We start from the raw sequence: 27,513 nt of genomic DNA, 5'->3' as shown, positions 1-27,513 counted from the left end.
GGGCTGGATGGACCTTTGGTCTGACCCGGTACGGCCGTTATTATGTGATCAACACTGATATGTTTCCATGTAAAATGATGGTTTTCAGTGCAAAGGTTTCTTTGGAGAAAGGGGAAAAAGCGTGGAACTGGCCTGAAGTACAGAAATGCATTTCAGGGCACTTTTGTGTAACACAAATAACCTGCAGGTCTGCAAGACAAAGTAAAATCTCCTTGTCTCTGACCCCTTTACCATAATAGGCTATTTCAGTAACTTACCAGAAGCAAAAGGGGGGGGGGGGGGGAAATGTAGCACTTTAGAGATTAACAAAATAGTTTATTAGATGATGAGCTTTCATGGGCCAGACCCACTTCCTCAGATCATATTCTGAAAGAGAATTGGCATGACCATATATAACAAAGGAATACAATGAAGAAAGTGAACACATTATAAACTAACAAATCAGATTTTAGAACAGAAGGTGAGGCGAGGGAGAGGGAAGGAGGGAATATCTTATTGTAAGACAATCAGTGGGTAATTTGGAGTTACTAGGACTATCAATAGGCGGAGAAGCTGTCTTTGTAATGTGTAAGGTAATTAGCATCTTTATTAAGGCCCATGCCTAATGTGTCGAATTTAAGCATGAATGAAATTTCTGAAGTTTCTCTCTGTAATCTGGTGTTAAAGTCTCTTTGAAGTAAGATGCATGTTGTCACGTGAACGTTACCAGAAGCAGTGAGACCGGAACGTACTGGAATCCTCACTTTATCTCCCTCTAGTGGCTAGTCCACGTAGGAAACTAATTTCACTTCATAAATTTAGTTCTTTTCATCAAGAGCCACAAGCTCCTTGTGAGCTTCATGGTCTGGGATTTCAGTGCTACTCTTGGCTCAAGCAGGACTGGTTGCAATATTACAGCGTCCAGCATGTGGGGACACATGGACCCCTTGATGGTGTAAGCATTTTAATAACGGACAATGGACCCCAGTTCAAGAACAGAGAATTCCCGGACGCTGCTAAAATATGTGAGTTTGCAGCCTTAAATATTCACAAACAAACAGATTAGAAGGATGAGGAGTCCTTAAAAGTAAAGAACTTGTTCCAGAAATTCACTGATTCCCAGGAAAATCCCATTTTAGCCCAGACCAGCTTGAAAGTGATGCTGCTGCAAAGTGGAAAATCGGCATGAGAATTTTTTGGCCCATTGACCTACACACTTGTTTACTAGATATGAGAAATAAGCAAGGTTCTTTTTGTACGTACCGTGGCACACAAAAGAATCTCCAGAAAATCCAGGTGCCTCTTCTGGATCTATTCAAGTTCTTGCCAAGCCTCCAGAAATTCCTTCCTCTCTGTATCGCTTAAGGAAAAGAAGCATAAGAATAGAGTTTCCAGCCCCTGGATTTCTCTGCTAGTTCTATCCCTAGAGAGAAGGGTGTCCATTCAAGATGTGAGATCTTCCTGGCCCCATAATATTCCATGCTGAGGAGAGGATTTGCTCTCCATGAGCACCAGACGACACAGAGCAGAGGCAGAGGCCTGCTAGAAGAAATCCACTTGGTGCCTTCATGCAAGCGTCTGTAGGAGAAAGTAGGGCGTCTGTCCTATCACCACCCAGTTGGCGCCACAGTTATTTCTCACTATATCTGAGCTGGCATCGTTAGGATTTAGATGAGGCTCACGCCTCAAATTCAGCCTGAGGGCAGTGGGGTGGTGATCAGGCCTTCAAATTTACCCTACGTGTGAACCGAACCCTAGAACAGTGGGCAAAAAGGTTACAATAACCTATAATAATACTAGAATAGTAATAGAAATGTAGCCGTGTTAGTCTGGTGTAGCTGAAGCAAAATGCAGGACTATGTAGCACTTTAAAGACTAACAAGATGGTTTATTAGATGATGAGCTTTCGTGGGCCAGGCCCACGAAATAATACATGTGGATGGGAAAAAAGTGCAAACACAAGCCAGAAAGACTGAGTTAGTCTGAACAAAAATACCTACTGATATAACTTGACTGTATTAACAAAAAAAAATGTGTCGGGAAATTATTAAACCAAAATTGGTGTGTCGGTTATTAGACTTAATTGGCAGAAAGATAATGAGGGAGGTGGGCTGTTTTCCCCACAGGTCCATATTGAAGAAGAGACTGGGGGCAAGTAACTAGCTACAGGAACAAGCGTCCTCCCATGGCTGCCTTCCCCACCTTCTCCTGGGAGCCTGCGTTCTCTTCATCCTGATTCTAAAAGCTGTCGTGTGTGGACCAAGCCAGAAAAGGGGATACATCACCACCTGCATCACCTCCAGGTAAATCCAGAACTCCATCTGCAAGGTAAGACTTTGTCACGCACTTCCCCATCATTCCCTCTCCTCAGTGAGCCCTTTTCCTTCCTCCTCTTAGTTCAGCCCTTTTCTCTCACACACACCTTTTTCCTTTTCTCCGGCTCAGCTGGCCAAGAGCTACATATTTTGCCTCCGTTCTGTGAGCTTAAATTGCAGCTATGGAGGTTTAAATTGGACATTAGGAAAAACTTACTGTCAGGGTGGTGAAACACTGGAATAAATTGCCTAGGGAGGTTGTGGAATCTCCATCACTGGAGATATTTAAGAGCAGGTTGGACAGACACCTGTCAGGGATGATCTAAACAGTGCTTGGTCCTGCCATGAGGGCAGGGGACTGGACTTGATGACCTCTCAAGGTCCCTTCCAGTTCTAATACTCTAGGCCTGTGTCAGACTGGAAAGTTTTTCCGCAAAATCATCTGATTTTGCAGAAAAACTTGCCAGCTGTCTACACTGGCCGCTTGAATTTCCGGAAAAGCACTGACGATCTCATGTAAAATCATCAGTGCTTTTCCAGAAATACTATGCTGCTCCCATTCAGGCAAAAGTCTTTTTCCGAAAGACTTTTGCGCAAAAGGGTCAGTGTAGACAGCATAGTACTGTTTTCCGCAAAAAAGCCCTGATTGCGAAAATGGCGATCGGGGCTTTTTTGCAGAAAACCGCATCTAGATTGGCCACGGACGCTTTTCCACAAAAAGTGCTTTTGCGGAAAAGCCTCCTGCCAATCTAGATGTGCTTTTCCGAAAATGCTTTTAACGGAAAACTTTTCCATTAAAAGCATTTTCGGAAAATCATGCCAGTGTAGACGTAGGCCCAAGGTGGATTCCCCAGGAGAAGACTGAGGTGAACTGGCAGTGCAGTGTGTGGGAAGCTCTCCAGACGGCTGCCTTTGCTAGACCAGTTATACAGAGCAACAGAAGACTTTAGTCTCTATGGTGAATGTGTAGTAACAAGACTCCAATCCTACTCCTGCTGAAGGGAATGGATAGTTTTGTGTTGACGTCAGCATGTGTTGGACTGGGGCCTAAATCCACTTTTTAAAACCCCCCAATGTTGCTTGCAGAGGGAGAAGAATGCTGGAGCTTGACTACAAACGCCAACATGACTCTGAGCCTCAGGTCTGATCCTGCTCTAACCCTTGCTCCTGATTGCCTTGGTCAGGATCCTGACACCTGTTTCCTCGTGCAGAGCCCTCCTAAATCATCGCGGCTTCTGCAGTGCCAACGAGAGATGAGTTAATAGCAATGATACATGTGGCAGACCCAAGGCAGCCGGCTGCAGGAGTTTAGTGGTGGGCAGGAACACTGGCCGTTGGAAGAGCGGCTTCCTGTTCCCCGAGTAGGCTGCCAGAGACTGCTGCCCTGCAATCAAGACAAGCCAGCTAGGGGGACACCTGCAGCCAGTTAGGGCCCGCTGGTCCATTATAAAAGGCTTCCCCTCAGGCAAGGAGGGGGAAGGAGAAGAGGGACGGACTGCAGCGGTGGAGGCAGCACAGAGAGAAACAAGCTGCGGGTGACAAGCAGAAGAGGTTTCTCCCAAGATGCCAGGGGAAGGCGCTGCGGGAGCGGTTGGGAAAGTGGCCAGGGAGAGGTTGCTATATAGTGGGGATACGGGCAAGAGTACCCCCCTGTAGCTGCTACCTAGGGCCCTAGGAACAGAGTAAGTGGGCGGGCCAGGGTTCCCGCCAACCTTCCCCATGCCCAGTGGGCCACCACCAGGGAAAAGGCTTTCACCATGAAGGTGCTTTCCCTCTGAGCTAGTGACTGGCTGATGATGAAAATGGCTCTTTAAGCAGGGGACCCTCGCCTCTAAAAGAACTAGGAGGCAGTGGGACGCTCACCACGAGCCTCAGAGGCATCTTAAAATCGAGCAGGAAGCGCAGGTCCCAGGGGGCACTGGCAGAGCTCCGCCACATGTACTGAATACAAAATCAGCCAGAACCAAGTGCTGACCTCCTGCAAGACAGATGTCATGTTCCAGCTGCCTGTGTTCTCACACCACCGAATGTGTCAGCAGCTTCCTCGTTAGAGCTGTCCTCGGTTGCAGACTCATCCAGTTTTATGCAGTAGAGTCACACCATTACCCAGATGCTGGTCTGCGGACAACACAGAAAAGTCTACCCAGTAGAAGGTCCAGCTATATAAGCCTGTGCAGGAGTTGCTTTGTTCATTGTTGCAACACCTACCAGACGTAGGAGCCCAAGTCTCCATGGAAAGTCAACAGTCCATAGGCTTTTAAGTGGTAAGTCACTTCTGCAAATGCAGTTTAGGGTTCTCAGCCAATTAGGCCTTACAACGCCAAGCTAAAACTAGTTGAGGTTGGTCCTGCTTCGAGCAGGACTTTGAACTTGATGACCTCCTAAGGTCTTGTCCAGTCCTAAACTTTTATAATTCTATGATTCTAAGCAATGCCTAAATGTCTTTAGAAATCCAAGCTGAAAAGCCTAAGTAGTACAGCTTAATAGAAACTTAGTAAATTAGTCAAGGAGATTAAGGTTATTTTATTGATTAACTCCCCAGTGAGGAATCTTGGACAGCTGAGGCTAACCTAAGGAAAAGAAGGTATCAAAATAAATGTTGCTACAGTGAGGATACGAGATCTCCTCTCCCTACCAATTATAGCCTAATCCGAACGTGTCATCCGCCAAATACAATGTGAGGCCATCCAGATTCAAAGAAAGGGTTAGTGCAGGGAGTAGATTATCCCCCGTCTGCCTGCTCCTTGGGTTTCTTGCAACTTCTTCTGAACTGCACAGCTGGAGACAAGACACTGGATCAGCTGCACAAGATAGAGGCCAGGTCTGCTCTAGTCTGAGAATCCCTTGTGTTCGTGTGTAGATGATTATCTCAGTGGCAGGAATGAAAGAAAATCTTGGAATGTGGATGCTGGAGACCAGCTAGTGGTGTTGCAGGAAATTGGAATAAAAAATCATTGGAGTAATTCCAGTGATGAAAGCCTTTTTGGACTTCCCCATCGCCACATGAGCCAAATGGAGGCTCACCTCCTAGATGGAAACTTGGCCAGGCTTGTTAGGCAGGGTTTAGAAGAGACAGGAAAGAGGAAGAAGATGTGCTTTGGGCCTCATTCAGTTCACTTGCGTGGTGCTGCTAATATACCTCGTCAGCCAGGAGACGGAGGTGATCTAAAACAATGATGATGATTACAGAGTGAGTTCACATATTAAGCTCCCTGCAGATATAGGCAGAGACTGGGGATGGAGGCAGAAGAACAGCTTCTAACTTCTGGCAGTTTTGATGTAGTGTCTGGGGTGATTCTCATCATTGACTTGGCACTTGGACCAGCATCATAAGAGACGGAAAGAGACGAAGAGGGTGATCACGTGTCAGCGGTACTTATAATATGATAGACAGCAAGCTATAGCTAGACAGGGAGGAATGTGTAGAGTGACAGATCCAAGAATAGAAAATTGAGGCGTAGCTATAGATGTTCACTTTGGAGAAGAGCAAGAACAACAAAATACTGGACAACCTCGAGGTATATCTATGGTCTATTTTAACTGTTTCGTTGTGTGGTTCTGTAACCCACACATCTTGGTTTCTGAGGACAGGACAAGGAGTTATGGGCTTAAAGTGCAGCAGGGGAGGTTTAGATTGGACATTAGGAAAAAATTCCTAACTGTCAGGATGGTCAAATATTGGAATAAATTGCCAAGGGAGGTGGTGGAATCTCCCTCTCTGGAGATATTTAAGAACAGGTTAGATAGACATCTGTCAGGGATGGTGTAGACGGAGCTTGGTCCTGTCTTGAGGGCGGGGGGCTGGACTCGATGACCTCTTGAGGTCCCTTCCAGTCCTATGATTCTATGATTCTATGATCTAGCGTGGTTCACTGTCCCATGCAGTGGCACCTAGACCACAGCAACATTTAAGACCAAGAGACCTCTACAGCAGGGGCTGGGAGCCAGCTGGCTTTTAGCTCAGCAGTAGAGGCTCCTATACTCAGTTACAGAGATTCCAGGTTCAAATCTGCCCAATAGCAGTTACAGTTGCACATGTAGATTCCAACCAGGGGTGCATGAGCCCAGCATGCCAGAGCTGGAGAGTTTTCTGCAACAGTCTGCACTGGGGTGGTACATCCTTGTGGCCTCTCCGGAGACTATATAAGGACAGCTCTGCCTGGGTGCTCTTCCCCAGCTGTGGCCTCAGTCAGCACTCCCCATGTGGATTAATCTCACTTTTTTTCTTCTAGCAGGAGCTAATTTAGTTTTCTACCTTGTCTGCACACAGTTAGCCATTAGCACCTGTTAGCTAAGATGTTAAGAAGTCATTCATAGCTAAGACACGAGAAGTCATTCTTCCGCTCTGCTCTGTGCTGATTAGGTCTCCGTTGGAGTCTTGTGTCCAGTTCTGGGCACCGCATTTCAGGAAAGATGTAGAGCAATTGGAGAAGGTCCAGAGAAGAGCAACAAGAATGATTAAAGGTCTAGTGAACATGAGGTATGAAGGAAGGCTGAAAGAACTGGGCTTGTTTGGTCTGGAAAGGAGAAGACTGAGAGGGGACAGGATAGTGGTTTTTAAGTCTCTAAAAGGGTGTCACAAGGAGGAAGGAGAAAAAATCATTCTCCTTGATCAATGAGGATAGGACACGCAGCAATGGGCTTAATCTTCAGCAAGGGAGGTTTAGGTTGGACATTAGGAAAAACTTCCTACCTGTCAGGGGGGTGAAACACTAGAATAAATTGCCTAGGGGGGCTGTGGAATCTCCATCTCTGGAGATATTTAAGAGTAGGTTAGATAAATGTCTATCAGGGATGGTCTAGACAGTATTTGGTCCTGCCATGAGGGCAGGGGACTGGACTCGGTGACGTCTCGAGGTCCCTTCCAGTTCTAGTATTCTGTGATTCGATGTTTATTTTATTTTATTTTATTTTATTTTTAATTTCATTGTAATCGTTTTGGTGCTACATACATTCTGCTGGGATGCAGCTCATACTGGGCTGTGAGCACTGCCTGCCATGTGAGGCTTCTCCCCCGAACAAAGACCCCCTATTTGCACGGCCTTTTGTGCCTCTGCTAGGGGCACATGAAGGAAAAACCAGTGAGGCCTACAGCCTTGCTAGGCACCTCGGCAAGACGGGGGGAGGGGCTTCCTTCACAGTTCAGAAGGGGTGGGACCGGGGCGGAAGGGGGCAGGGTTGGAGCTAGTCAGCCCTCAGCACCACCCAGAGGGCAGCCATGGCTCAGAAGGAACCGACTTTACTACACAAGAATCCATTCGGTGCTGTTAACCTTTCTTCCTCTTTGCCTAATGACTCAGTGAGCACAGAGACTCCTTCTCGGTTTCTGGACGGTTGTGAGCTTCTAAACCGTCCCCAGGCAGCCTGGGCAGGTCACTTTTCTTGTCCCTTTTCATCCAAGATCACCACCCCCAATGAGTCCCTGGCCAGAAGGGGTGCTCACAGACAGAATGTGGAAAACCAAGCGTGACAGACCTGGGCACAGCTGAGGGCGTCCGCTCAGGGCGAATTGCTCATACTCAGGGCTCCTTACAGCCCCGGACTGGAGACCTTCCCAAATAGGCCACAAACCGTCACACCGAGAGCTTCAGCTGCCAATCTGGCCATCCTGAAGCCCCACGAGCAAAACCCCTTTGACACCCCAGCTCTTCCTGTGTCCCAATCAGCCCCGGGCCTAACACACAGGTGAGGGGTTACAGAATCCAATCTCACCTACCCCGAACGGGTTCTTCCAGTCCCAAGAAACCAGCCACAGGTCCCAGTCAATTTACACTCTGGATCTTACCTACAAGATCATACTGAGCCAATCCTTGAGTATCTAAAATCTAAAGGTTTATTACTAAAAGAAAGAAAAGCATGAGAGTAAGGTTGTTAAAGAAAATACACGACGTGCATCGAATTACCCAGTTCTCAACACAGGCTCTCAGCAGAGATGTTACAACTGCTCTCTTAAAAGTCTCTGGTGTACATCCTATGTCAGGACGGGTCCTCGGTTCTTCCCAGCTCGTTGTTCCCTGCAAGGCTGCATCTGGGATCAGGAGCTGAACTCAAGACAAGATGGAGATTGCCACATGGCACTTATATACCTGGCCTCTTCGTAGGCAGAGCAGGTCACATGGTTCAGGGATCTATCCTTGGTTCACATGCTTGCAGCCACTATGTCCTGCCTGGTTTGCAGGTAGCCAGACACGTTCTTTCCGGTGCATCTCTGGCACTTCTATTGTCCATTGAGCCTCACTAATTAGCATAGCCATTGAACGAACATTCCTGGCCCATTGTTCTGCCTCAGACAGAGACTTTTCCAGCATCAACCCAGAGTCGATATTTATAACTCCCCACACAGATATTATACAAGTCCATGAATAGCACACACACCAACCCTTGTGGAGATAGCACAAAGCGACCCTTCATAGGAATGTCCTCACACTCCGGGCAGTTCACAAGCTTTGTTGCATTTTACTCTCCCATATCAAGGGCTGGTCCGGCCAGATATTGACTGACAGTTCATGCAATGTCCTGCCTAGGTGGACAGCGAGGGGCACTGTCTGGTCAGCTTTGTTAGAAGCAATGAAACTGTAGAACAGGGGTCTCCAACCTTTTAAAGCACAAGATCACTTTCTGAACTGAAGTGCAATCTAAGATCTACCTCACACCCAAATACCCTGGCCCTGCCGCCTGTGTGCCACTTCTCTGAGGCTCTGCCCCTGCTCACTCCATCCTCCCTTCCTCCCCCACCCTCCTTCACTTTCACCAGGCTGGGGCAGGCTGTTGAGGTGTCGGGGGGGGGGGGGAGTTCTAGGGGCAGGATCTGGAAGGGTGCTTGGGGCTAGGGCAGGGGCTTGGGTTGCAGGAGGGGGTTCATGACAGGGGGAGGGTTTCAGGATGTGAGTACCAGCTGGGCACTGCTCACCTCAGGTGGCTCCTGGGTGGGGGTGCAGTGGGGCTAAGGCAAATTCACCCCTGCCCTGGCCTTGCAACACTCCCAAAAGGAGCCAGCAAACTCCATCCCAAACCCTGTTGTGCCACCTCTCTGCTCTGTGGAGATAGGATACAGAGTGAGAGAGGGGGCACCTTGACATCAGCACCCTTCCTCTGCACAGCAAGCTGGAGACTCCTGGGGGTGGGGGCAGGGCAGCTCCAAAGCAAAGGGCAGGAGATGTGCAGCAGGCTGGGGTGGGGCAGCTGAAGTGCTGCGCTTGATAACCTCTTGGCCAAACCAGTCAAGATCCCCGGTCAGAAGCTCCAAGATCTACCAGTCGATCCCGACCGACCGGTTGGTGACCACTGCTGAAGGACGTTTGCCACAAGGAGGATATCTCTCCCATTGCGGTGCCCTTCCCAAGATCCCAGAACCAGACGGCAAATCGTCTCAGCCAGCGATGTTCGCCAAATCACAAGTGGTCCCTGAAGAACAGTGTACTCCGAACCGTCATGCTAGTCGGGAATATTCCATCAGTGGATGTTGGTGTAGCGGAAGGTAACAGGAAACAGGATCAGTTTGGTTGGGATATGTAAAAAGGAAGAGGGATCTGGGATAGTGGTAAGGAGTTCAGCCACAGACGGCATTACCCTTGAATGTGCTCTTGCCCTTCGTTTTTGCAGCCTAGAAAAATAGATGAGCACGCAGCTGCTCTTCTTTGTTATGTCTTTTCCCCACCCCCACTGGCGCTGTGTAAATATTTCAGGGTTGTTTTTCTTGTCATCTCTGTAACCTGCTGGTATGGAAAGTTTGTGGCACAGAAAAGTGTTGATTGCATTAGAAATTCTGTAAATAGTAATTGGGGGTGGGTATAATAATATTCGTGGCCTGCTTATTAATATTCATGTTATAGGAGTTAACATTACTAAATAAGGTTTTAGGAAAAGTATGTGAATTAACATACTAAAATAGATAAAAGGGTGTATTGGGTGTAGTTTGTGGCCGCTTGGACGTTGGGTTGAATGTCCAAGGAAAATGTGCATGAGCAATAAAGTAGTTCCACTTATCCCATCCGTTCCTGGGTCACCTGTTTCTTCTCTGACAAGTTCTGTTCCTGAGCAATCCAGGGTCTTTAACCTTTTCTCTTTGGTAGGGATCAACTTTCATGCATACAATCTCCTCCCCCTCCCCCGACTCCATCGTTGCTCCTCCCATGACAGATGCTCCAGTTGAGGCAAGACAACGTTAAGATAATTCTTATAGCGCCAACTTGTCTAAGAGATGCTAGTTCTCAGCTCTTCATAGCCTCTCATTCAACTTCCATGGCCCCACCTCTGTTTCCAGACCTAATGTGCCAGCCGTATAGACCAATGCTTCAGGGTGACCCAACCAGCTTGCACCTTATGGCGTGGCTCGTGAGTGCTTGGGTCAGGCGGAGAAGGACTGCTCGGTGGCACTGCAGAAGATATTGCATAATAGTAGAAAACAATCCAGTGGGTCCACTCCTTCAGAAGAGAAGATCTGAGGCATTTTAGAGTTCCTGCTACCTCACAAATCCTCAGGCCTTAAGCGCCGTCTATAGACTGCAAGCCTCTTTCGAAAGAAGCTTTTTTGAAAGATACTTTCGAAAAAGCCTCTTTCGAAAAAGAGTGTCTCGACTACAACCAGTACTTTCGAAAAAGTAAGCCGCTTCTTCGAAAGAGAGCACCCAGGCAGTCTGGATGTTCTCTTTCGAAAAAGCACAGTTTGCATTACAAAGCGCCTTTTTTCGAAAGAGCACTTTAGAAAAAAGACGTTCTTCCTCGTAAAACGAGGTTTTCCACAGTTGAAAAAACTGCCGCGTTCTTTCGATTTACTTTCAAAAGAATGCGGTGTTACCTACCAGCCTGTGCTCTTGGGGAGCCAGGGAGTGACATTCATGGAAAAACCATCCTCCCCCCTTTCCTTAGGCCTCTGCTAGAATCAGATAAAGCAATGAAAAGGCTTGGGAAGACACACCTAAAATAATTACGGAAACACCCCAGCCTCATCTGCATTGAAGATAGAACTCATTAGCAAACAGAATGTAGACCAGCTCTTCCAAGGCAGGAACCGCAGTGAACTATGGGATACCGAAAGCAGAGAAGCACTGCCTGATGGGAAATCCCTACTCCAGATAGTAATGAACCCAGGCCTGCTCACACCCAAATTAGTCATTATCAGACCAATTCTAGTAACGATCTTATTGACATCTAAAATACTGAAACTACCTCGTTGCAGTGTGAGCTCGTTCAAGGAACATCACCCATAATCAAGGGTATGTCTACACTACCCCACTAGTTCGAACTAGCGGGGTAACGTAGGCATACCGCACTTGCAAATGAAGCCTGGGATTTGAATTTCCCGGGCTTCATTTGCATAAGCGGGGCGCCGCCATTTTTAAAACCCCGCTAGTTCGAACCCCGTTCAGCGCGGCTACACGGGGCACGAACTAGGTAGTTCGAACTAGGAGGGTGGTGTAGACATACCCTAAGGGTGATCAGTCTGTATTGTCTCGCCTCTTTCTCTTTGAATTTTTGTCCTATCCCTATAAAAACTCCTATCCTTGCCCCAAGAAAAACTGTTCTGATACCTGGATTTAAACTGCATCTGTTCCAATGAGACTTCTTCATCCCCTGTCTGATCGTGCTGGGGGCTCTGTTCTGCTTGTCTCCTGCCCTCTGGACCCCCGGCTCCCATCACCATTTGGGAACCCCGATTAGTACAAGCTTCACGGAGTGGTGAACTCTCTCTCTCTGTCTATCTCTCTCCCTCCCACCCACCAACTACCTAGCTCTAAGCCTAGCCTCCTGACCCTGCCCTATGTAAACTGTTATATGGTTAGCTAGCCCTAACATTTGCAATCCGTTCCAATTTAGATTTAATATTGTAACTATTAGATTTAATGTTGTAACTGTTTTGTGTGTCTGGCTCCCTATATATATAATAAATAACTTTCATTGTTAAGCTGGTTGCTTCTCTCTCTTTCTTTCTCTTTCTCTCACTGGGTGTATCTAAACTACATGGCTCCATCGATGGAGCCATGTAGATTAGGCTGATCGGTAAAGGGAAATGAAGCCGCGATTTAAATAATCGCGGCTTCATTTAAATTTAAATGGCTGCCGCGTTGAGCCGACAAACAGCTGATCAGCTGTTTGTCGGCTCAGCGCACTATTCTGGACACTCCTGCGCCAACCTGAAAGCCCTTTATCGACCTCCCCGTTATGCCTCGTAGGATGAAGTTTACCGGGGAGGTCGATAAAGGGTTTTCATGTCGACAGGGGAGCCTCCAGACTGCTCCGATCTGCCGACAAACAGCCAATTGGCAGAGCGGGGCAGCCATTTAAATGTAAATGAAGCTGCGATTATATAAATTGCGGCTTCATTTCCCTTTGCCGAACAAACAAATCTACATGGCTCCGTCGACAGATCCATATAGTTTAGACGTACCCACTCTTCCTCACCAGGTGTTAGTTTGGCTTCCCCATTCGCTCTGCAACAACACTTCTTGTACCCAAGCTAAAGATCCCTGGAGTGCCCAAAGTCCTGTGGGGTTTGCTCATCCTGTGGTTTACCAGTGAATGACTGTGGTGTGAGAGTGGGGCTAGGGAGGTGCTGAACCTGGGGGCATATGAGGATGGCAGCTTAAAATGCTGTTTAATCCAGCCCACTGAGTTCAAAGGCACATGAGGGTGCAGTGTGGCATTGCTGTTCAACCCAGCCTGCTGAATCCAGGAACATATGAGGGGTTAGCTTGGGAGTGCTGATTCCCCAATCCTCTCAGGCGTGCTCTGGTAGTGGGTGCGAGTGTCTGGGTGTGTTGCTAAGGTGGGAAGAACCCCATCCCGAGGAACCTAGTTCCTGCAGGAGAGCTCCAGTGGGAGGAGGAATTGGCAGCAGGGAGAATTCACCTCCATATGAGAGCACAAGGAAGCACAAGCAACACACTGATAGAATTGTTAACCTTCCCCCAATCCCATAAGAGTAACCCTCATAAATGAGCATACCCCAGGGTATTGGGCAAATCTGGTAACAGCGGCAGCAGTCTAGACGCAGGGGATGTTTTTTCGAAAAAACCCTGTAGTCTAGACACACCCTGAGAGCATCCGTTGGGCTCTTACTACATTTAAAATGTAGAGGAGCAGCGTCCTGGACTAGGGAAGCAGCCTCCCCTATCCCTCCCCCGCTCCCCCAAACACACACACTGCCTCTGATAGAGGGCAGGCAGGGCGGCACCACGGAGACGGTGCTAGGGGGAGCCAGCTTTTAAGAGTGGGGTTCACACAATACAGCAGTGCAAAGGCATTACAGTATTAAGCTCAAGAAAATCTTTTCATTATTTATTTGTGTATCTGTGATATGCTAGGCACTAAGTCGACATATAAGGAAAGATGTTCTGTTTTCTGAGAAGCTCACAGTCTAAGAATAGAACGGCAGAGGTCAGAAACAGTGTTCCATGTAAGCAGTATCCTTGTGCGGCCGTGCAGGAGAGATTCCAACGCTGCCCAGAAGATTAGCAGAGCGCCCGCGGCTAGGTTTTATTTCTTCTGGTGGCGCACATACCACATAACATTATTCCGCACATGGGCAGAAAGGATGACAGGGAACATTGGTCAAAAAAAGGGGAACAAAAAATGGGATTGCCTATAAAAATCAACAAAATTCCTTGTAGGCAGCATGATAGAAGTGGAGTTCGAAGAGCTTGGTCAGATTCAGCCTTAACTCTGACTTCTGCTTAACACTCACTTGTTTCAAAAAAGTGGTTGATTCATCGATTCCAAGGCCAGTAGTGAGAGCTGGCAGGAGATGGGGGTGCCGGGCCATCCAGGCAGCAAAGGGGGGGGCTGAGGGCCTCAACCCCGCCCCTTCTGCCTGAGGCCCCGCCCCTTCTGGAAGCGTGGAGCCAGGCTCTACTTTGCACTGATTAAGCCTCAATTGGCGTATTGTGTCCAGTTCTGGGCACCCCATTTCGAGACAGATGTGGAGAAATTGGAGAGGGTCCAGAGAAGAGCAACAAAAAGGCAGAAAGGCTGGAAATACAGGACTTCTGAGGGCAGACTGAAAGAACTGGGCTTTGCTTAGTTTGAAAAGAGGAGAGAGAGGGGAGACGATAGCAGTTTTCGGATACCGGTTGAATGTCCTAAATCTGGGACTCCCTGCTCTGGCAGCATCTGTGGTCCGGCAGGATAATGGATGTTGCTGGACCAGAGAGCCCTGGCACCCGGGAGTGTGAGCCGGTCGTGAGCCCAGCAGTGGGGAGTCCCACCATCGGGACTGGTGAGCCCCAGCTGGGCACAGCGGGGCAGCTGCAGAGCTCTGATCCGGCATGGCAGCAGCGGACAGCCGAGGAGCCCTGACCTAGAGGGACAGCAGCCGGGCATCAGAGGACCCCTGACTCCGCACACCACAGCAGGGCACCCGCAGAGCCCCATCCTCCTACAGAAGCAGGGCAGCGGTGGCTGGGGAGCTCCGTCCCCGGAGAGCCCCAGCCAGCTGGCAGGAACAAGCCAGAGCCAAGCCTAAGCCCTGTAGCAGCAGGACTGGAATGGAGCCAGCCAGAGTGTCCTAGGAGGCCAGTGGTTAGGCCCTCCCCTGATCTGGCAAATTCCCTCATTCAGGATGGGCCGGGTCCCGAGGGTGCCAGACCAGGGAGGTCCAACCTGTACCTAAAAGGGTGTTACAAGGAAGAGGGAGAAAAATTATTCACCTTGGCCTTTGATGGTAGGACAAGAAGCAATGGGGCTTAAACTGCAGCAAGGGAGGTTTAGGTTGGACATTAGGAAAAACTTCCCAACTGTCAGGGTGGTGAAACACTGGAATAAATTGTCTTGGGAGGTTGTGGAATCTCCATCTCTGGAGATATTTAAGAGCAGGTTGGATGTCTATGATGATCTTGTCAGGGATGATCTAGACGGTGCTTGGTCCTGCTGCAAGGGCAGGGGACTGGACTCGATGACCTCTCGAGATCCCTTCCCGTTTTAGTGTTCTATGATTCTATGACCTGCTTCTGCATCCACTTTATAGCTGAGCAGCGACCACTCAGCATTAACCTTCGCCTTCCTCTGTACATCAAAGATCTATATTTTCTGATTGCATAGTGAATCGATTTTCATTGTCAGTTGCTAATAAAAAGCAGTCGGGGGCACCAGTAGTCAAACGTATTGTGATGTCACTGCAGCTCCATTGTTCATGATAGCACCGTTAGACTCTTTTCTTCCCAGTATTTGGCACGGGAAGCTGGTGTGAAAATAACACCTCCTCCAGGTCACACCCTGGATCATTTCCCACAGAAACAATTGTGTAGTAGTGAGGGACTTTTTCCCTCCTGCCTGATTAGGATCAGTTTTATTTAAATGCTCATTGCAGTCTGTTTTTGAGGAAGTTGTTTTGACTTCAATAAACGGGGTGGAGTAATTAGCACGTTGGAATTCTCACACTGTTGTTATGAATAACAACCTTGCTCAGCATAGCAGCCATGCCAAAATTACAGTTTCATGCCTACCTCAGCTCACGGTGTGTAAGGGAAGATCTGGCACAAACAGTCAAACAAAGCTGGATTGCCAGACAGGCCAGGTGGAGGATGTCGTCTTTGGAAGGGCAGCAGAAAGCCCACGATTCGGCTGTCTCTGTATAGGAAGGCGTTTATTCTGCATGACCAGTAGAGCCTGGTACCCGCTCCACCTCACGAGACACCTCCGTGGAGAAAGGCTCTGACACAGCTGAGCTCACGGTAGCTCGACCCCCTTTGCAGCAAACAAGCCATGATCCCGCTCTCTGAATCACGTCTGGGCTTCTCGTCTTGATCCCCAAGGCTCTGCACCGCCAGACATTGGGGGAAATGCCTGTTCCTAGATCTTACTGCCCTCCCCTGCCAGCCCTCCGCCTCGGCCTGTCTCTGAACCGTTCCCCGTTGTAGTAGCCTGAGCTCACCATTGCACCTTCCTCCCCCTGCTGCTTAGGTCTAGAACAGCCTCCTGCCCACCCTCCCTGGTACTCGAGCTCTCAGGGTAGGCAGTGCCATCACGGCAGTCTGGGGCCCCCCAGCCAGAAGGACAAAGAGAAGAGCCCAGGGCCCTAGGAGCATGGAGAGAGGTGAGGAATGAAGGGGCCTTGGATTCTGGCTGAGCCCGCGGCCCCTGGGAAGGAGATGGCACAGCCTACAGGTCAAGGGGCACCATCGTTACGGTACAGGATGGGGGGCAATATGGACAGTGCAGGGGATCCGAAGGGACAGCACATGTGGAGTTGTGTTGGCCACCTGGCTTTTGGGGAGACCCAGCCCCGTGCAGCACAGTGTACACAACGAACCCCAGCCTCAGCACCACTCCGGACCCTTGCCAGCCTCCCATGTAGGGGGCGTGACCAAGAAAAGTGGGTGTGGCTATGAAAGGGGCGTGGTCACGAAAAGGGGCGTGACCAGGAGTACATGAGTGCCCAGCTGCCTGCCCAGCCCCTTGAGTCAAAGTGCATCCAGCACCCCTCTCCATTTCTCTTGGCAGCCAGTCCTGAGCCCAGCAGCCTAATTCAACACGCTGGTCATATGCTATGGTTCCATGGCCAGTTACCCTTTTTCCTGCCTGGTGTCCCACGGGCCTTCAGGACAGGTGCACACAGTGGGCGAGCCCTGCTAGATGTAATGCCAGGAGTCGATTTCACCGGTGCGTTACTGTTTTAATCATGACAGCTGCTGTGTCCCCCCAGCATTCATGACACTAGGGTGTATGGATCTTGCACTGATTGAAACTGACAACCAGTCACTGGGCCTGCTTAGATCTGCTGAGAGTCAGCATGATCTGGCACAAGTGCCTCCGGCTACCCTTGGCAAAGGATAAACCGAATTAGCTGGGCCAAATCCAACTCTCTGCATTGATGGACAGCTGATGTTCCAGCTGAATGCAATACAGGATGGCTGTCATGCCAGCTGGATTTGGTCTCTGGCCCTGTTCTGCAAGAATTCATTGGGAAAATAACAGGAGCTGAGAGATCTCATTGATGATTTGGCTGCTGCAAAGTGCAGGCAAAAGGCAGGGAGAGAACTAGATACAGGGGGTTACGTACAAGATAGGGACTGTAGGTTTGTTCTTAAGTTGAATCTGTATGTAAGTCGGAACTGGCGTCAGCCGCTGCTGAAACTGACCGCCAGTTCTGACTTACATACAGAATCAACTTAAGAACCCCAAGAGTCCCCAAGTCAGCTGCTGCTGAAACTGATCAGTGGCTGATTCCAGGAAGCCTGGGGCAGAGCAACTCTGCCTCGGGCTTCCTGTAGTCAGCGCTGGTCAGTTTCAGCAGTGGCTGACTTGGGGATGCCTGGGGCAGAGCAGCTGGGGTGCTGCTGGGTTGCTCCAGTAGCGCCGCTCCTCGGCGCTACTGGAGCAACCCAGCAGCACCCCAGCTGCTCTGCCCCAGGCATCCTGATTCAGCCGCTGCTGAAACTGACCAGCAGCGGCTGAATCAGGACGCCTGGGGCAGAGCAGCTGGGGTGCTGCCGGGTTGGTCCAGTAGTGCCCAGAGCGGCGCTGCGGAACCAACCGGCAGCGCCCCAGCTGCTCTGCCCCAGGGTCCACAACAAAAACCTGGTCTGCTGGGGGGGCACACTAGCTGCGCCCCCCCCCCCCAGCAGACCAGGGACACAGGGAGCAAAGCCGCAGCGGCAGCGGGGTGCCGCGCGAAAATGGCGATTGGGGCTTTTTTGCGTAAAAGCGCATCTAGATTGGCACGGATGCTTTTCTGCAAAAAGTGCTTTTGCAGAAAAGTGTCCGTGCCAATCTAGATGCTCTTTTCCGAAAATGCTTTTAACGGTAAACTTTTCCGTTAAAAGCATTTGTGGAAAATCATGCCAGTCTAGACGTAGCCAATATTTGATACAGTAAGCAGAGAACTAGGGGTCACCAAATGAAATTAATTGATACCAGGTTTAAAACAAACCAAAAGACATTTTTCTTCATGTAGCGCACAGTCAACCTGTGGAACTCCTTGCTAGAGGATGTTGTGAAAGCCAGGGCTTTAACAGGGTTCAAAAAGGAGCTAGATAAATGCAGGGAGAATAGATCCATCAATGGCTATTATCCAGGATGGTCAGGGACGGTGTCCCTAGCCTCTGTTTGTCAGAAGCTAGGAATAGGTGACAGGGGAGGAATCATGTGATAAGACCCTGTTCTGTTCATTTCTTCTGGAGGCATCCGGCATTGACCACTGTCGGAAGACAGGATACTAGGCTAGATGGCCCTTTAGTCTGCCCCAGTATGGCTATTCATAAGTAGAGCAAAATACAGGGGTGGATCTGGATTTCGAAATCCCTTAATTCATGGGTACTTCTGCTGGGGTTTGGGACTCTCTAAGTAGAGAGAGAGGCATCAGCTACCTGGATCTGGATTTGGGGATGTTCTATTGAGATCTGTCACTTATACGTTTGATTCTATTTTCTTTCAATGAAGTGGTAACTGACAGCAATGCCAGATCCCCTCCCCTTCTTTCTCTGGAAGTTGGAAGAAGTTCTCCGAAAACGCCCCAGTTTTGTAGCAATGTTCTTTATCTATTAATGGGTCTGATTGGAACACCAGGCCTGAATGCCTCTTATTTCAGGGGGAAGTTCCTATTTTGATCCAGATCTCTGGCTCAGGCCCATCTTTGGGTATTAGATCCTGGCGTTCCTATATTGACAGAGGGACATTCTACAGAAGATGGAAGGACACCACGGAGAAAGGTTCTTATACAAAATGCTTGCAGCACAGATGATTGTGTAACGAAGGCTTCTGTGTTACCACCCTGTAGCTCCAGGCACTGCAGTGGCTTCTCATGGAATTTTATTTGCATGTTTACAAGGTGTAAATCCGAACAGCTGGAAAAGAGCCACAATCCCTGAGATCACGGTGTACTACAATCAGACGCCATAGTTACAGGGGGAAACAATGGTAGACTCGATGGTAAAGCTCATTTCAGTAATTAAAGCAACGATCAAGATTAGACGTATACTCGTGAAGCTGCTAAAACTTCCCTGGAAAAGAAGAAAAATCTAGTCATCCCTCTCTCTAAATGCACATTGCACTGAAGAATTGGCTATTCCTCAGTGTTAATCCAGGAAAAATGCCTTGCACAGTACAAGCCACATCCATCAGTGATGCTGGATGAATGGGGAAGAGGGAGGCCTGCTGGGAGTGATAGCAATGAGTCCAGCTATTCTGGGGAGGATCTGGGAATCATCAGACCCACTGAGTGGAGTCAGGGGCCTGGGTCTGATCGTTACCAGCTAAGGAACACAGAGGAGGGATCAGCTCTGTTAAAGAAGCCCAGAATCCAGGCGAGAGCTACGAAAATGCCCACCTGAAACAAAAAAAACCAATTCAAGACCATGCCATGGAGAGCTGCAAGGGGCAGGAGGCCCAGAGGGAAAAGCCTAGGTTGTGGGAAGACCCTGGTTACTAGCGTGCCGAAGCCCCTACAGCGGGAGGAAGGGGAATGATTTAATGTTACCACACCCAGGCTTTCTTTTCTTTCTTTTTTTCTGGACTCTGGTTACTAGTTTGCTCTCTGGAGCGCTCATGATATTGGGGCTGGACTCGATGGCCTCCTGAGATCTCTTCCAGCCCTAGGATTCTAGGACATCGCTGGACATGATTTGGGGCTTTATCTTCTTGTTAACTTACCTTGCCAAACAGTGAAAGAAGAAAAAGGGGCTAACTCCATTTTGGGGCAACGGAGAAAAAGCCGGGCTGTGTGCTGCTCATTATGGACTTTGACACCCAGCTTTGCAGCCATTTCTCTTGCACAAGGGGCCAGATTCTTTGTGTAAGTCACAGCTGCCCTGCTGAAGTCAGTGGAGCGATACCAGTTCACACCTGGCTGAGAATCTGGTCTAGTTCACTCAGATGCATGCTTTTCTCCTCCCACGTCGATAAGATTTCGAGAATACTCCGGTTTGTGATCGGTTTAGCTACAAATGTGGCAGATAACACAACACCAGCTATTATGATGTTAATCACGAGTTATTTATTAACACAGAAGACACAAATCACCCTGGGCAGCTTTGCAGTCTTAATCAGACACAGATAACGCAGCTTGCCCATAGGTCAACAGCCCAAACTTTAGTCGATGCTCATAAAAAAAACAAACAAACCCAAAAAGGTCGGTAATAGTTGGCCTGCTCTGGCAAGTGCAACACAAGGAAGGTTTTGAATGAGGCCAGAGAGGGCCATGTGTAGGCACTGTGGAAGGTTTGGATGGTGGAAGAAGGACCCAAGAAAGCAATGGGCGGTGGGGGGGGATTTAGGATAGATGGATAGTAGGAGGCAGTAAGAGTTACAAGTGAGAAGCTAGGGTATGTCTACACTACCACCCTAGTTTGAACTAGGGTGGCTAATGTAGGCAACCGAAGTTGCAAATGAAGCCTGGGATTTGAATTTTCCAGGCTTCATTTGCATCTTGCCGGGCGCCGCCATTTTTAAATCCCCGCTAGTTCGGACTCTGTGCCCGCGGCTACACGCGGCACGGAGTAGGTAGTTCGGATTAGGCTTCCTATTCCGAGCTACCAGTACACCTCATTCCACGAGGAGTAACGGTAGTTTGGAATAGGAAGCCTAATCCGAACTACCTAGTCCGTGCCGCATGTAGCCGCGGGCACAGAGTCCGAACTAGCGGGGATTTAAAAATGGCGGCGCCCGGCAAGATGCAAATGAAGCCTGGGAAATTCAAATCCCGGGCTTCATTTACAACTTCGGTTGCCTACATTAACCACCCTCGTTCAAACTAGGGTGGTAGTGTAGACATACCCCTAGAACATTGGGGCTGAGCCAATGCCCATTGGCATCAAGGGAAACACTTCACGGGGTGCCAGGCAGAACACCCGTGTGGCAGAGGAGAAGAAGCCAGTCAAAGGCTATGAAGAGGCAATATCAGAGCAGGTGCAGATGTTCCAAGGGGACCACTTACTGGGCAGAATAAAATCATCGCGGGCAATAAGACCCAGGCCTCTTATTAAACCAGCTACATCTGGCACATCGATGCAGGCCAAAAGGGGCCTTTGGCTGACGGTAGCAGGAGAAGGAGGATGAAGATCTTTGGGCCCAAGAGCTGGCTTATGAGAACTCACGCCTTGGTCTGATTCAAGTGGCACCCCGTTATCAACTCCTTCCCTTTCCCGCACCTAGAACGGCGCGATTTCAGCCTCCAGGGACTTTCTTCAAGTGCAGGTGAATCCCATTCTTGGAGCGCAGGATGAGCTGAGGTATTCGGGTCGGGGGGTTGGCCAGATCCGGTGAGAGTTCGAAGCGGAGCAGAGTCAGGGCCAGGGCCACCTTTATCTCGTTCAGGGCGAACTGCTGCCCGATGCAGTTCCTGAGGAGAGAGACCCAGAAGAACGTCAGCAGCTGTGCTCTCCCCCACACAAAGCCGGAGACTCGCTCAGTCGTTCACCCTCTCCTTTCTCTTTCATTAGCCCCAAACTGGACCTTATTTATGGTTTTCTTCAGTTCTCTTAGTCCTGGCCTACAGACGCAGCTGTAGAGCAGATGGCTACGTAGCAGATCCAACAGATGAGACTCACCTGCTATCTGACGGGTGGTATCCAGCCTATTTTCACGCTTAACCAACCCGCTCTGCTCTCCCATGTGTGCTACTAAAACTCCCCAGGAAGTTCCAGACTCTCCTCTTAGACTCTTGCCCGTCTGTCCTATTGTTGGTCTCTGTGTGCAACTGTTCTTGTCCTTATCCTGCCTTAAGGTGGAATCTTGCAGCATTTCCCTCCCCTACCCCACCTCCCCAATAGATCAGGACAAAGGTGCACTTCCCCGAGTATCAGTGCCTTACTACCTGGAAGGCTTGACTGGGCTTCAGGCACCTGTGTCCTTCCTCTGGGAGTCTGTAGCCAATACTAGTGAGCAACAGTCAGGGTGGCCTGTGGCTATAGGCAGACTCGGCCGCCGCCTAGGGTGCCCGATGATGACATCACGGGGGCGCCCAGGGCACCCGCCGATGACATCAGTCCCTTGACGGCCCTGCAGGCGGGCGCCGATCGCGCGTTCCGCCTGGGGCACCAGCTGCCGCAGCCCACCTCGGGCCGCTCCTGGCAACAGTCTCCTTCAAATGCAGTGTGGCTTTGTCTAAATGACAGCTTTTGCTGGAAGAGGCAATGCAAATGTAGAGCTGATTAGCATTGTGTCACGCTTCATTTGCATAGTCTATTCCGAGCCGGTTTTGCGCAAAGGGTTTTTGCGCAAAAACAAGCAGTGTGGCCGTAGCTGTTTTGCACAACCCCCCTTTTTGCACAAGAGCCTTATGCCATAGTGTAGACAAAGCCTGTGTGTACTGGCATTGCCTTTTCTTGACACACGCCGCTAATCGAAGTTTGGCGCTCTACGAATGTTTCAGCTGGAAACAGAAATGAACGGAGTCTAGTATTATCTTGTTTATTTTCAAGGAATGTACAAAGTCCCATCTCTCTGAACACAAAAGGAACCAAGAATAAAAGGAGCCGTTTCTTATCTTAAAAGCCACAAGTGTCTCCAGCTAACAGCAGACCCAAAGTCTTTCTCCCTAGCTTTCTCTGGGGTCAGGATGGACTTACAGGCTCCTGCTTGGCTTTCTTGTCTCCCTCTCTGTTTTGATCCATTCTCAGTTTCTGTGTGATCTCTCTTCCCACACCCAGTCTCCTCTTGGCTGTAATTCTCTGATCTCATTTCCATTGCGGCCTCCAGTTGCTACCAGAATATATATAACAGCTGATGTCAACTTGATAGAAAATACTAACATTGTAAATCTTTGGGGTGGGACATATCAGTTGCTTTGTTCTTGTGCTTTGGTCTAGCCTAATGCGGCCCAAGCTTTGTTCTTGCCTGGGGTCTCTGCACAAGGACTTCTGCACAAACAGAAAAATATTCTAAATCACATTTAACAGTGCAGGGGAGGGGAGAAGGATTTTCTTCCCTTTGACTTGTAATTAAATATACTTCACCTTGACCCAGCGGCAAAAGGCAGGAAGGCATGAGAATGTCTGTCGGATATGTTCTCTGGAGAAAATCTCCACGGATCAAACACCTGGGATGAAAGAATTTGTTTTTAAAAAGCAAACAACGACGATCCTTTCTGTTTCAAAGCCAATTCTTTCAGAAGTGGCTAGTGACTTTTGGTGTCTAAGTCACAGAGGTCTTGCCGTGTTAGTCTGTACCTATAAAAACAACAAGTACCGTAAAATCTCGCGTATAATGCGCACCGATGTAGAATGCGCACCCTGACTTTGAAGTCTTATCACAATGGAAAAAGTTAGACTCCTATATATAATGAGCACCTATGAAATGAACCTGTAAGTAGCCCCCGGGCCGGGGAACTCCCCCTTTGGTCTGCACAGAAATTTTCCCATTGCAGCGTGGCGCGGGGTCCGCTGCTCCGCCAAGCTCCCAGACAAGGCAAGGAGCTGGCGGTGCCTCCAGGCTGCAGCACCCTGGCTTGCTGCCTGCCCGGTGCTCCTTCAGGCTGCGCCCAGGGGCCCCCCAAGAGGACGAGGGGCAGGTTTTAAACTCTGCCACCGGCTCCCCAGGCTGCGCGCGCGTTTCCCGGGCGAGCCTGCAGGTGGGAGCGGCATGTCCCTCCCTCCCGCTCTCCTGCAGCCCGGTGCCGGGGAGCGGGCGAGGCTGGGCTTGGTACTGGCAGCGCCACCGGCTCCTCACCTTGTCCGGGAGCCTGGTGCTGCGGGAGGGAGGGACACGCCGCGTCCCCCCAGACAGCTGCCCACGTGCCATGCCGAGCTCGTGCCTGCTGCAGGGGCCCCAGGATGCAGCCTGAAGGAGCACCGGACAGGTAGCAAGCCAGGGGGCTGCAGCCTGGTGGCGCCGCCGGCTCCTCGCCTTGTCTGGGAGCTGGCCGGGGCGGTGGCCCCTGCGCCTTGCTGCAGCGGGAAAGTTTCTGTGTGGAGGAGACAGGGAGTTCCCCGGCCTGGGGCTACTTACAGGTTCATCGGCTTCTGAATAAACTGCCAAAATAAAATTTTAAAAAATAACTGCTATGTATAATACACACCCTGACTTTGACCCCCCCAAAAATCAGGGAAAAGTGCGCATTACACTCAAGATTTTATGGTAGTCCTACAGCACCTTTGGGTGAGGGATTAACAAAAAAATACAGACTCCTGAGCTTTCATGGGCAAAACCCACTCTATCAGATGAGTTGGAGTGGATGGCTACGTTCTATAAAAGGAGCAGTTTCTTATCTTAGAAGCCACAAGTGTCTCTAGCTAACACCAGACCCAAACACTTTCTCACTAGATTTCTCCAGGGTCAAACTGTGCTAACAAGCTCCTGCTTGGCTTTCTTGGCTCCTTCTCTGTTTTCATCTATTCTAAATGTCTGTGTGATCTCTCTTCCCACATCTAGTCTCCTGTCAGCTACAATACTCTGATCTGGTGTCCATGTTTTGGATGCTCAATTTGAGACAAAGCTGGACAATGTCAGACAAGAAACAGGGCACAACGAAGCTTTAACAGCGAAGGTAGTTATCTATGGAATCACCGAATGAGGGACGCGGTGGATTCCTCATAGCTTCAAGTCTTGACATGGGTATCCCATCCTGATTTAAATAGATTTCTCTAGCTCAGCTCGAACTGGTCTGCTTGATACTGGAGTTACTGCACGAGGTTCTCTGGCTTGTTATGCAGGTCAGACTGGAGGATCTAATAGCTCCTTCTGGCCTTACAATATGTCTCTTTCTCTCTCCTCCACTTCGACCGAGGAAGGGTCAAGTCCCAGCCCTCGGAAAGCCAGGTCCTTTTAAGGAAGTATACTAATTAACTTGCTGATGAACTAAGTTGGGAGGCATCAGCAATACAGGAGGAACTAAAGTAACAAAAAACGGATGAAATTTAATAGTACAAAGTTTGAGGTTATGCACGTAGACTAATAAGTATTTCTGTTATCAATCAGTTGGAAACAGAGGAGGAGATACTACAGGCTGTCTTAGGCCATGTATACACTTACCCTGAGATTGACACTTCAAAGATGGATCTTCCGGAGTTCAATTTAGTGGGCCTAGTAAGGACCCACTAAATCAACCGCTGATGGTACCTCCACCAACCCCGATACTCCACGGTGGTTGCGAGGAGTAAGGGAAGTCGACGGGAGAGTTTCTCCCATCAATCTCCCGCAGTAGGGACATAGCAGAAATTCGATTTAAGGTACGTTGACTCCAGTTATACTGTTCTGATAGCTGGAGTTGCATATCCATGGACATGTCCTAGGATATATCAAACGAGGTCGTTCCGGTTAAGAGAGATGCATTAATGCCAAATGTAGGCTCTGGCAAAACCTCACCTGGACTAGTGTACAATTCTGGTCATGCAGAATTGAGAGAGATGATTTCAAATGGAAACAAGAGAAGAGTTTCTAGGATGATCGGGGGAATGGAGAGCCTGCTTCAACAGAGGAGATTAAAAGTGCCGGCCCATTTAACCTCGCAAAACAAAGAGTAGGAAGGGGATCTAACTGCTCTCTAAAGACATCAGATTAAAGCAGGGGAGGAGGTAAATTAGAGCAGGAGAAAGAGATATTTAAAGGACAGTGTTGGCACAAGAACAAATGAGAAGAAGGTTTCTAGGCATCTGGGACAGCCTTCCAACTTTGAAGATGAAGCTTGATATATTTATGAATGGGATTAAATAACTTCATTGCCCATAACAGCAGGGGACTGGACTTCCAGTCTCTGGTTCTTTAGGTATCTCCAGCTGAGCACCCAAAAATCATTAGTCATTTTTGAGACTGGTGGCTATTGTGTGGTTAGCCACCTGTTTTCACACAGTGCAGCCCCTCAGTTGTATAAAGTGGATTTTAGCACTGACCACATGCAAGAATCAGGGAAAAAGTTTCCTTGAGGGCTTTGCCTGTCTGAAAGCTCAAATGGATTTGCTGCTCAAAACAAGATTGTGACACAGAGATCTAATGTTATTTTTGATGAATCTGAGTGAGGATGTCATCTCTCACTGGGGGGTTCCTCCAAAACCATTTAATAATAATCAATCATCTGCACATTTCTAGGACATCCACTGAGGATTAAAAAGCAAACAGTTAAATATGTCTCCCAGTAGATTGTTCCCGTAGCCAGTTTATGCTTGGCTAAGCTGCCACCTGCAGAAAAATCGGGGCCCACGATTTGAAAAGTGGATACTCGCACCACGTGCCCTACTTCGAGATGTGGGAGGGTTTCATTAATATTCAGAGAGTTTCTTGGAGATTCTCAGATAAAAAGATGGCACAGATATGCAGATAACTATTGAGTAAGTGCGATAAGAGACCCACCCATCAGAAGAGGAGGAATCAGCCTAGTCAACACAGAGGAGGCAGGTGGACTTACGAAATCCCTTTGCTTTTCTCTAGGGTTGCCAGATACCTTCACAAAAAATCTGAAACAGGGTGGGGGAAAAAATTGGTTGGGCAAGAAAAAAACAAAAGAGACCAAACTTGTTAAGTGAAAAAAAAAGTCCTCACCGGCCTTCCGTCCGAGAAATTTTATATGTCCAGTATTTTCTGGGTTTTTTTACGGGACAGAACACGCAATTACCAGAGTGTCTGGACAAAAACCGGACACCTGGCAATGCTACTGCTCTCTGCTAATTCTGTCTTTCCTCGTTGACCAAGGCTTCTGACTAAGTGATTTCTCCAAGACCAGGAAGTCAGATGTTGGTAGAGCCAGGATTAAACGGAGGAGTCTGGACTTCATGGGTCATATGCACATGCGCATGGATTTTCTTATGTACTTTTTTTGTGGGGCACTGGGAGTGGGGTTTGTGTGGGGACTCGGGTGTGTTTTTATGAAGTAAGATGAGCCCATCCATACACCTAAAGAGAGAAGGGAGACAAAGCTAGAAAATAACAAAACAGTGGGCAGGAAACCTGTGCAGCCTACAATCTTCAATCACAGGGACCTGTATGCCAAGGTGTTTAGCTATTAAAGGTGCTAGTTAGCTACTAAAATACATACACTGAATGCCTGGCTTGCAGCTGAAAGGGTCTCATACGAACAAAAGAAAACTTACCAGTGGATCTTTCCATATACTTGGGTTTCTGTGAATGAGATAGATGCTTACTGCAACCCAGGAGCCTGTAAAACAAAGGGGAGAATCATTTACCGATACAGCAAATACAGAAGGAAATTCTGAGTCCTATGGTACACAAGAAACATGTTTCAATGATTACAGAATCACAGAACACTAGAACTGGAAGGGACCTCAAGAGGTCATTAAGTCCAGCCCCCTGCCCTCCTAGCAGCATCAAATACCATCTAGATCATCCCTGACAGGTGTCT

The 27,513-nt window shown here is 48.9% G+C and overlaps 1 protein-coding gene across 2 annotated transcripts in view; it reads right to left on the bottom strand.

Moving 5' to 3' along the window:
- Positions 1-20,939: 20,939 nt before the first annotated feature.
- Positions 20,940-27,513, bottom strand: part of LOC102452942 (cytochrome P450 4B1-like) — a 39,826-nt gene continuing 33,252 nt past the window's right edge. The window contains exons 10-12 of one of the 2 annotated variants that reach the window (XM_006111448.5): positions 27,245-27,309; positions 23,180-23,262; positions 20,940-21,564 (exon numbers count right to left, since the gene is read on the bottom strand). In XM_006111448.5, coding sequence (XP_006111510.1) covers positions 21,390-21,564; positions 23,180-23,262; positions 27,245-27,309 — 323 coding nt within the window. In that variant the 3' untranslated portion in view covers positions 20,940-21,389. Of the gene's footprint in view, positions 21,565-22,054; positions 23,084-23,179; positions 23,263-27,244; positions 27,310-27,513 lie in introns of those variants that run through there. The other variant, XM_075935922.2, reaches the window with a different exon arrangement.

The sequence above is a fragment of the Pelodiscus sinensis genome, chromosome 9 (genome assembly GCF_052426305.1).
Source record: "Pelodiscus sinensis isolate ZL-2025 chromosome 9, ASM5242630v1, whole genome shotgun sequence".
NCBI lineage: Eukaryota > Metazoa > Chordata > Testudines > Trionychidae > Pelodiscus > Pelodiscus sinensis.
Note: the sequence above shows the minus strand (reverse complement) of the source record. Positions and strands in the feature narration are given on the sequence as shown.